The 11,170-nt window shown below is 39.1% G+C and overlaps 1 protein-coding gene across 3 annotated transcripts; it reads right to left on the bottom strand.

The window, feature by feature from the left end:
- Window positions 1–803: 803 nt before the first annotated feature.
- Window positions 804–10,203, bottom strand: si:dkey-16n15.6 (organic solute transporter subunit alpha). 3 transcript variants are annotated; one of them, XM_046397009.1, is made up of 8 exons: window positions 9,286–10,203; window positions 9,114–9,209; window positions 7,343–7,494; window positions 7,150–7,223; window positions 6,895–7,050; window positions 5,914–6,025; window positions 4,119–4,371; window positions 804–2,381 (listed from the first exon to the last, which is right to left on the bottom strand). In XM_046397009.1, the coding sequence occupies exons 2-8, from the start codon at window positions 9,178–9,180 to the stop codon at window positions 1,942–1,944; spliced, it is 1,254 nt and encodes a 417-aa protein (XP_046252965.1). In that variant the 5' UTR covers window positions 9,181–9,209; window positions 9,286–10,203; the 3' UTR covers window positions 804–1,941. The 3 variants fall into 3 exon arrangements, with proteins under 3 accessions (XP_046252965.1, XP_046252964.1, XP_046252963.1); XM_046397008.1 differs by having other exon boundaries at window positions 9,114–10,203; XM_046397007.1 differs by lacking the exons at window positions 9,114–9,209; window positions 9,286–10,203 and having other exon boundaries at window positions 7,343–7,591.
- Window positions 10,204–11,170: the final 967 nt, after the last annotated feature.

Raw genomic sequence — 11,170 nt, 5'->3', positions numbered from 1 at the left:
TGTATATCTGAGGTTATTTGAAAAGCAGCACTCTTGTCCAGCTAGATATATCTGACATATCCCATATGGAAAAATAGATCAGAGGTCAAAGACAGCACAGTTTGCTGGGACAGACTAAGTCATCCAGATGAAGGACGACTTGTGCCACCCTGCTGTTTTGAATGGAAATGATATATGCAAACTGTCAAGTTCATTTTTAGCATTCGTAACATGATCTTAACTTTTCCAAAACTACACGATCAACACAACAGCAGTTGGTGTGGACTAAACTGCAACTTGTTATTGCTTTAAGACAAAATCCATTTAGTTTTTTTTGGTCCTCATTCAAACTCAACCATCATTTTGCTGTGCATGACCGGAAGTCACAGAAATGGTAATAAAGAATTAAAGTGATTAGCGCTGTCAGGTCTAGCGCCGACCTGAAATTAAAGGAATATGGCATGTATAAATATGCCTATAGGCTGTCCTCACAGACTGAGTGAGTGCATGAAGAGACTAATTTAAAGCAACCCTGAACCTCTCATGTTTGTCGTCAAATAAAATTATTTTTGTCTTTCTTTATTTAATATCAAATTATGAGACATCCATTATTTCCAAAATGCATTCACATTATGATTCTAATGATTCTCCAGGACTGTAGTCATGTAATGAGAGAGCTGGGTAAATTGATATGAAAAGGTTGTTGCTGTGAATGATGTGGCAAAGTGGGAGCATGTACAGGTTGAACAGAAGTGGGTTGAGAATTGGCCCTTGAGGGACACAACAGGTCGAGGGCATGCATTTTGAATTATAGATAGACATTTAAATATTTTTCTGTTCAGTGCACTGTATACTGATCTGATCATAATTAGATGAACTGTAACTCTGCATTGGTGCTCAAGTGGTGGGGCCACCTTATCACTGCTATTGGGTCTATTTTATTTTTTTTAGACAAAATGAACATCAGTCCATATAAACCACAGCTGGTGTTGTGTAATTGGCTGTACTGATATTTAAAATACGCAAGAACAGGAGACATCAGACAGTTGGCTTCTGTCAAAAGGACATTAGCATTAGCAAGACATTAACTACAAGGCTATTGGGTTGTTATTTCATTTGCAGTTTAAAATAAAACAATTAAATTGGCTGTATGCAAAGAAGTTCTCCATATATGTAAACAAGAAATAAACAGATTCTGATTGGTGGGGCACAATCATGAAATCAAAAAATGAAAACAGTAAATTTCTCTTTTCTGTACTCATTTCATAGGATATATTATTTGCACACTAAAAAAAATACAATTTAATTTCTGTTGCTTTAAGTATAAGGCGAGTGTACAGAGTGTTTTTGCTTGGGCAAGAAAGACCTCTCTTTCAGTTGGCTGACACTTTCATCCAAAGTCATGTATAAATGTGGTCAAATCCATGCCACAGTAGGTTAAGGATACACAATGTTGCAGGACACTGAACTTGGATGTTGTAGCACAGAATTTTAAGGGACAGCAGTTTCCAGCCCTTTCAAATTCTTAGGGTTTTATGTTATCTTGTATTCATAGAAACTTTCACTTTTATTGTGATAGTCTGTGGAACAGACAAATAGTATATACAGTACAAAACATGAACTATTAACACAAACTCTAGGGATTTTAAATAGCCAGAAACAGAAACATGACATTTCTATTGATGAGACCAAGTGTTGAATAATTCATCATTCTGTAGCAGCTTATGGCAGCAGTGTATAGTTTGGACAGTTTAAACCTCAGAAATGTAAGTTTAAAAGGTTTGTTGAATCTGCCCCAGGAGATTTACCACGCTCAAACAGTTTCATGTTCGGTCAGTTTGTCATGGCTCAGTGTGCAGTTCTCCAGACAAGTCCTCAGGGCCCCACCATCCTCAGTGGTTAAGCTTAGACTTAGACACTTAGACACTGTATTTAGACTTTTGCTTGGTTTCTTATAGTTGATCAAACCACAGTGACATCCTTATAGTCCTGATAGTTAATGTCAGCCCTGACAGTAATGTGGGTCAGATCTACACCAGGTTCCTCTGCAGAACTGGATTCCAATGGTTCTGGCCTGCCTGACTGCTGACCTCCAGCCTGAGGGAAGGTGAAACCATCCAGAGGTGCATGCTCTATCCTGCACAGGCTGTCCTCGCTGTTACTCGTGTAACTGGGATTGAAGGCACCGGCAAGGCAGTGACCGGACAAGGTGTCCTCTGATAAAAGGTTGGGCTTGTGATGTGTCATCTCAACATTGTCTGTTTGAACAGCTTTGTCCAACTGCGACACACCAATAGGCCCCTCCAAATCATCTACCATTATCGGCTCCACTTTACGGAAAGTGTGGCGGGCATATAGACCGATGCAAAACATCTCCACAACAACACAGTAGTGGTAGATCACTGAGGAAAGACAGAGAACACAATACACGTTAGAAAGATACCAGCAACCAGTGCCTACAATTTAATGTCCTGGTAATGCAGAAACAAATAATTCAAACATTCTTGTATTGTTAGAATAACGACATGTTTTATGTTGTTGAATGCAAATTTCAATCGGAATTGCAAATTGAAACTTGCTTAGTTGGTATAACTTAATATTTTTATCTAAATCACATAAAAACAGGTAGTTCTGTCTCTGTTTGACAGTTGTCTCTGGTGTTTGGTGTAGATGTGATCTTTCTCCAGTTACCTACTGACTTTGGTCATTGAATCAATGTAGAGAACATGAATGTCTATACACAAAAAGACATATGCAGGAATAAGAAATAAACCAAACCAAACAGATCACTGACCCAGACATGGAAGGTACATCAGCAGCACCTTTAAAACCAGATTTATGGTGTTTCAGGTTGGTTTTCATTTTGTGAAAACTGATTTGTGAGGCCAATAGACCATATTCACACAGCGGCCATTTTCATCTGACACCATGCTCAGGGTGAGAAGCTCAAATGCTGGGATAATGTCATACTGCTGTGTTCTTGATAGCATATAAATGCTGGGAATATGAGAAGTCAACAAAGGATAGTGACAATCAAGCCATATTTCAAGGCAAAACATATTTAAAGTTAGAAATTTCACTTATAGTTACCATTTTTGTTTGAGTTACATGAGATGATAACATGTAAATAAATTCTTATGTATCAATAATATCACAATACGTTAACATTACTGACTTCACCAGAACATTTCTGAAGTTGAGTAATAAGACAGCAAGACTGTTAATTACAATTAGTTACAATACAAGCTTGATTACACTGTCACATTTTGAAAACAGCTCAGGCTGTCTCAAGGACCATAACAATGGCCTGCCGACTCCCCAGATCACAACCTGATCAATAATCTGTGGGATGCACTGGAATAAGCAAAATCCATCCTCCAACCAACTTGTCAGGAGAAGGCACACAGGACCTCTGGGGGTATTTTGTGGTCACCGGCATTGAAATGTCCGATCCTTTTGGTCCTGTGCAATGAGGGTAAATTAGCCATATTCTGGGGTATCCCACATATTCTCAGTCAGGTTTGGATCTGCTGAGTCTGCATGCCTTTATTGTGGTCCTGTGACAGGGTACATAGTCCAGCTGTGGACAGGTTGCTGCTGATGGAAAGAGTCATTGCCATGGGGACGTGTATTTGATCTGCAATGTTTGGGTGGGTGGTGTGTGTCAAAGAACATTCAAATGATTGTAAGAACCCAAGGTCTTCCCACAGAACAGTGCATTGTAAACATATGATTAATTTATTTACATCATGTGTCAGTGGTTTTAATGTTGTGGTTGATCAGTGTATAGTACCTAATGGATTATCAAATTAGTTGTTTTGCCTTGAAATATGGCCCCACATTGTCAGTATCCATTGTCTTTTTGGATACTGATTGACAATTTGTCATATTCCCTGTGTTTACCCAGCTTGCAACATAGAGCACAGCAGTATGACATTGTCTCAGCATTTGGGCTTCCTACTCTAAGCATGACTTCAGAGAAAAACAGCAGCGGTTTGAATATGGTCGACAGAATATCTGGGAAAGCAACGAGGCAAAGCACAGTTCAGTTTGGAAAACCCAGTTACACTACAGCTTCCATCTGAGGTACTGGTAAAGATGATTTGAGATTAAAAGAGAACAGATGTGATGTGACTTACACTGGGACCTAGTCAGAACAGAGAAGGGAGGAGTGCATGGGATAACCTCCAGAGCACCCATAGTTTCTAAGATGCCATTCTGCAGGCCACACAGCACCAGCACCACAATGATGCAGATGAACTTGGCTCTCAGTCCGTAGCCGTGTAAAGCACTCTTAGTGGCTTTGTAAAACAGAAGGTGACCATAGAAGGACACGAGGGTTGACACACATATGATACCATTCACATACAAGTTGGGGTTGACTGAATCCACCTGGAGAACAAGAAGGTTGTTGTTACCAATTTAGTCCTAGCTGATCTTACACTGTTTGTACCTGCCTGAGAGTAATTCAAATGAAATGAACCACTGCAGCCTCAATAGGCTGCTAGCCAGGTTTTGATATTTTCAGGCCTCAGTATGCTTCAAATGAACCTGTTCCTACAACTGCCGAAGTGTTTCTAGTGGTTCTGAATATCCATGCTGCAAGGAGAAATGAAGAACCTGGCTGCATCTCATTGCCCCTCTGCTGTCTCTACAAGAACTGTGTCCTGTTGTCTAAAATACAAATGGAGTAAACAGGACAAACTTTCATACATTGAAACATTCAAGGTACCATTGTTCACAGGAAAAGTGAAAAGTCAATCACTGCATAAAGTGTGAAACATATTGTATGTTTTGAAAAATTAAAAATATTATTGGACGCATTTGCAAAGGTAGTTTAAGATGCTGTTCTGACAAGCACTTCATTTGAAGCATGCTGAGGCCTTTAGTTGTGTACATACAATGCTCAGTTTCCAAGTGAACGACACTATAGACTTCTAATCTGCTGAATTAAGGTCAAAAACCATTTTGAATAAGAACATGATTGCTGTGTTTCATAGATACACTGTAGCTACAGATGGGCTTGAAATGGCACCTAGTAAAATATGGCCAGAAATAGGAAGGGAACTCCAAACAGAGTAACCACCACTCCTGCTCACTATACTGTTTGCAGTGGTTTTCTTTTAACTATAGCTACCATTAGCCATATTCCCGACTGGATTGTGATTGCACAGCAACCTTAGATTACAGCTGGAGTCACTGTGAGGAGCAGCTGCCTGCAGCCTCCCAATGAACAGTGACACCTGACTGGGAAAGGACACAGCGACTGAGACTCTGAGACTTAACAACATGGAATACAGCAGAAGAGGTCTTTTACTGCTGCTCTGACAAGGACTATGACTCCAGGGACAAGAAGACCAGAGGTGAAGCAGCAAAGAAACAAGAGAGAGTTGGGCTCACTGTTTATATATGTTTCCCAGCTGAAACTACAGCAGGGTATTACCTACAAGAGACAGGACAAGCCGCTGGAGCCAGCTATTTAGCAAGCTAAATATAGTCGAAAACTGTGAAGACAATACAGTACAGTACAATACAATACAAGACATCTTTGACACAGTGTCAACACTGTTGTAGTTTTGTCTAAAATTCTGGCCATATCTTACAAACTACACATTTGAATAAGGTGCCTTAACAATTTCAGTGCAAACATTTGGTAATTTTTATGTGTTGACAATGTTTTAAAATACTGTAATATAGACTCAGTTAAGAGAAAAACAAAATGTTTTAATGTGGTAATGCACTGAAAAAAAAATCCAAGAGGAGAAATGTCCTTTAACCAGGGTATGTAGAACAGACAAGCAAAGAAGAAAGGCTGAGGAACAGTTCTAATATACAATACATTACACTACCACAGGTAACACCTTGACTGTTTATAATCCCTGTGATGTTCACTGGGAACATTCACAGAAATGGAGGTCTGAATAAACGACTCACATCACCATAGTTGTACTGTTCATCTGTCCACAGAACCAGAGTGATAAAGAACAAGATGCTGCGGACAACAGAGAGCTGCAGAACAGCAGCCATCATCCAGCCACGACTGCTGCTACACACATAAGAGAAGGGAGCAAGCTTCAACATGTTAGTAGCATGGCAAGTCTTATTGCCTACACGCTACTATTTTCTACAATCATGCAACACAACTGCTCACATGACTTTTGCCATAAGCCATTTTGTACTGAAAATTGGGTTTTTTAAACTTTTTGTACATATTTCCTGTATTTTCTGTTTGTATCTGTATCTATAAAGACACCAAAAACTTTGCTGAAACAACAAATCTAAGGGGTGGGGGGGTTAAGACTTATGCACAGTATTGTACATGTATATGCATAAACATGCTTTTCATTGTGATGTTGTCAATATTTTTAAACTGTCCCACGTGCAGGTAATACTTAACCTAAGCCAGGACAGTAGCTATACACATATACAAATCATTCTTAAAATTGCTCTCAGATGACAGGAAACCATGCACTATCCAAAATAATAATCATTAGTAAATGTGATCATAATCATAACTAAACTGCTCCAACTGATCTTATTGTGTAGACTGCAGTTCTGTGTGTAGTTTGTCCAAGTGGTATCTGCTCACGGGGGAATGTTTGTTTTGTGTAAGAGTCTGGACCTGGACCTGCTCTACATGAAAAGTATCATAAGTTAACTTTTGTTGTGATGTAGCTTTACTAAATCCTGCTAAACAAAATCTTGGTGACAGTATCTGGACTTGTCTTTATATATGAATGTATAGGTTTGTTTTTATACAGTTGTGTATTATACATACATTATATTAAATATTTGAGCTCTCTTGGGGGGCGGGGCATGTGTTTGAAGATGTTAGCTCTACCATGACGTTGACTCTATTGAAATCTATTCTTAAAATATCACATTCAATGCAGTTTGGTGTCTGGTGTGTACTACCTGTTGATGGCCACCATAGGGAGACAGCAGCAGCAGCAACAGGGAAATGGATCTGGAGATACCTGCTGTCCAGACAAAGCAGCCAGCATACGAGCTTTCCCTCCAAAGAAGTCTGTGATCAGTCCCATGAATTTCAACAAAGTGATCGAGTGATACCTGCACAGATATATACTTGAGACAGGGGCAGCAATGTGCAGTACCAATGTACAACACGTGATTATAGTCTTAAGTTTATGTTAAGACCTATTAACTCACAATGAAGCAATGAAATTACACAGTGAGGAAGAGCGTGGCACATACAGCGCTATAACGGAGGTCAAGGCAAACACCTAAAAAAACAAGCCAAAGTGCATTTGGAAAAAATATGCTTGACAAAGGATTGAGATGGTCATTGATTTCATGGCACTGAAAGATGTGCAGCTATCAGAGAAGGAGGAGCTGATGTTACCGGGTACGTTCCTAAGATCCACAGGTAGAGCCATTTTCGTCTGGACAGGGTAACGTGGCGCAGGAAGAAGCCCACTTCCTCCAGAAACACTCCCAGTAAAATGACAGCCAGGCCGGCCGGAATGAGAAAAAGCCACAGCTCATCTTTAATGGCTGACAAAACACACAGTATGATCACACTGAGGGCTGGGCTGTATATCAAATATTTCAAGCTACTAGAAGCATCCCTGGGTCTCAAAAAAGACATACACAGCAGACAGGAATGCATACCCACACCCATACATACACTATATTCGCTCATCTGCCTTTACACGCATATGAACTTAAGTGACATCCCATTCTTAATCCATAATTCAATTCAGTTCAATTTTATTTATATAGCACCTTTCACAATCAAAATTTTCTCTAGGTCCTTTCAGAAACCCAGAGCCTGAACCCCCAAGCAAGCAGACAGTGGCAAGGAAAAACTCCCTTTTAACAGGAAGAAACTTTGAGCAGGACCCGGCATCCATAGGATTTAATATGTTGTCGGCCCACCCTTTGCAGCTATAACAGCTTCAACTATTTTGGAAAGGCTTTCCACAAGGTTTAGGAGTGTGTTAATGAGAATTTTGACCATTCTTCCAGAAGTGCATTTGTGAGGTCAGACACTGATGTTGGACGAGGCTCGCAGTCCTCTCTCTAATTCATCCCAAAGGTGTTCTGTTGGGTTGAGGTCAGGACTCAGGCCAGTCAAGTTCTTCCACACCAGACTTGCTCATCCATGTCTTTATAGACCTTGCTTTGTGCACTGGCACACGGTCATGTTGAAACTGTTCCCACAAAGTTGGAAGCATGGAATTGTCCAAAATCTCTTGGTATGCTGAGGCATTCAGAGTTCCTTTCGCTGGGACTAAGGGGCCAAAACAACCCCACACCATAATCCACCCTCCACCAAACTTAACACTTGGCACAGTGTAGTCAGACAAGTACCGTTCCCAATCGCTTTCACTTTGTTATAATACCACTGACAATTGACTGTGGAATATTTAGTAGCGAGGAAATTTCACGACTGGACTTGTTGCACAGGTCGCATCCTATCACAGTACCACCCTGGAATTCACTGAGCTCCTGAGAGTGACCCATTCTTTCACAAATGTTTGTAGTGCATGCCTAGGTGCTTGATTTTATACACCTGTGGCCATGGAAGTGATTGGAACACCCAAATTCAATTATTTGGATGGGTGAGTGAATATTTCTGGCAATATAATGTATGTACATAGGTCCAGACTTTTCCAGACAGCACTTCTTCTCTCACCTAGGTTCTCTATCCTCTTGCTTCAAGACCCATTGTAGAAATCTGGGTTTTAGCTTTGACAAAACACATAACTTTGGTCAACAGTCCATCCACTCATTCATTACATCCTGCTAAGACTACAGTAACAGCCTGACAAACGACTGGTTCAAGACCAAAAATTTTAGCAGAGAGAAGAAATAAAGTAGAAGACACCAGAATTTTAGAGAGAGTTATCTCAATTACAGAAGTTAAAAAATCACTTCTATGTAGCTAATTATTTGTTCATTAGTTGAAGCATGTTAATACAAATCATTTTATTTCTAGTGGGATGTATTAAACCTGTATGCATAATCATAAAACATCTAGGAATAACAGCATTTTGCCTTGAATGTTCAATCCTTCTGACTGAGAACACTTGTTTAGCATTTTTGTTTTTTAAGTAAGACAAGCTGAGATTTACTATTGTACTTTATCTTGAGTAAATAAAAAAACTTACCACTGAAGATCTCTGATGACAGAGGGATCTCAGGCCCGATCCAGCTACAGTTTGCTCCTCTTGTCATTGTATATTTAATGTTCCTGTACACTCTGTCTGTCACAAAACAAACACATAAATGCAGCCACCAACCAAAACAACAGATTAATGGCCAACTGAATATCAAACTAACTTTTTCTGGATCACAATGAGAGAGCGTTGTGTTCGGAACGGTTTTTGTCCTGTCGTTTCCGTGTACCTGAACAAACCCTGTCTGACTGGAGACATTAATGATTGACTAGATACAGGTAAGAGGACAGGTGGGGGATCCAAGTCCATCCTGCATGAGGTTAGTTCATGTAGCTACCATAAGAGCTACAATTCATTAAAAATACACCTGTATTTAGGTGTACTATTTGTTTGTAGGTGCACTAATCAATATTCGTATAAAAACAGGGTGAAATGAGTTTGTGCGTATGCTGAGCCCTTTTATCATTTCATCAGTAGCAGCAATTGCAGATATCAACAATTAGTTTGTGACAAGTTAAAATTCCAAGCAAACATATTCACAATGTAATTTTGACTTGTAACTAATTACAGATATCAACGAGTAATTTCTAAGTAGTCAAAATGTTCATTCTTGATATCCCTCTTTAATTTCTCAATGTGTGAAAGTGACAATGCACATTGTAGATATCTGTACCTTAGTTACAGCTAGTCAACTTGTACAATTGACTTCTATTCAAACTCAGTTACAGATATCTATAATTCAATTTTGATGCTTTATCATTCAAAGTCAGCATATCCATAATGTCATTTTAACTAGCTGCAATTCTGATTAATGATATCTACAACTCAGTTCTCACTTGTAAGAATGTATACTATTTATGTCAAAAAATGATTTCTCACTAGGGGAAATCCTCATCTGAGATATCTAAAATTGCTCCTACATTACAGATATAATAAATGGAATTCTAGATATTTAAAATTAATTTCTGACCCTCAAATACGAATTAATGACATGTTGGCTTGGAATTGTAACTCGTAGGCACAGAGATACGGAGATTTAGAATTGCATTTCAGTTGTCTGAAATATAATTTTAACTAGTGAAAATTATATTTGCACTAGCAACACTATTCAAAATACCATTTATAACTAGTCAGTGTTGAAGCTTAGATATCAACAAAGGAATTTCCACTTGTCGGAATGATGACATATCCAAAGTCATTTGTTGATACATCAGACACACTAGAAAAGCAAACAGTGATATCTGAGAAAACCAATTTTTTCTAGTAAAAGTAAAGAAATACAATAGTAGATATCTGTATTTGTTATTTTTACTAATCAAAAAAGAATTAATGATATCTATAATGAAATTTAAGATATCTGTGAATGAGTTTTGACTAGTTGAAATTTTTTCGCAGCTGAAAATGTACTACGTGTCAAAATTATTTGTCAAATAATTTAGATTAACATTTTAACTAGTCAAAATGACACTGTAACATGTTGAAAGACATAGTGGAAAGAAAACATCCAAATACGCATTTAGACCAGACAGAGCTTGTTACAGTACTAATCTGCACAGTATAGGAGAAGGCTGCACACTGGACAAGCATATTCTAGTTTCTGCAGGAATGTGGGAGTATTTCTGGGAATATGTGTCCATCTCTGTACTGTCAGAGTGGGAGCTTGGTTCACATTATCAGCAGAAAGTCAAACCAGGGCTGCCCTTCGTCACCAGTTCTGCTCACAACCTTTATGGACAGAATTTCTGGGTGCAGTCAAATGGCAGAGGGTGTTAGATTTGGTGACCTTAGGAGCTCGTCTCTGCTTTTTGTGGATGATGTGGTCCTATTGGCTGCATTGAACAGTGACCTCCAGCTCACACTGAAACAGTTTGCTGAGTGTGATGATGATCAGCACCTCTATATCTAAATTACGGTCAAGTCAGCCTCAGTATTTGAAAAGCACCCCAGTCAAGAAAGCCCCCACAACATTTTTCCTGCCTGGTGCGTCAAGCGCCTAGTGCGTCCATATGAGTAATAGCGTGTTCAAACCGATTTCACAATAAAAGCAG

The sequence above is a fragment of the Scatophagus argus genome, chromosome 8 (assembly GCF_020382885.2).
Source record: "Scatophagus argus isolate fScaArg1 chromosome 8, fScaArg1.pri, whole genome shotgun sequence".
Lineage (NCBI taxonomy): Eukaryota > Metazoa > Chordata > Actinopteri > Scatophagidae > Scatophagus > Scatophagus argus.
This window is presented reverse-complemented; position numbering and strand designations above follow the sequence as displayed.

Coding starts and splice junctions, on each gene's coding strand:
- si:dkey-16n15.6 (XM_046397007.1), bottom strand. CDS start 7,588: ATGTCTTTTTTGAGACCCAGGGATGCTTCTAGTAGCTTGAAATATTTG. Junction 6,026..6,894: donor CCTATGGTGGCCATCAACAG/GTAGTACACACC, acceptor TTATGTGTGTAG/CAGCAGTCGTGGCTGGATGA. Junction 2,382..4,118: donor TGTTCTGACTAGGTCCCAGT/GTAAGTCACATC, acceptor GTCTTTCCTCAG/TGATCTACCACTACTGTGTT.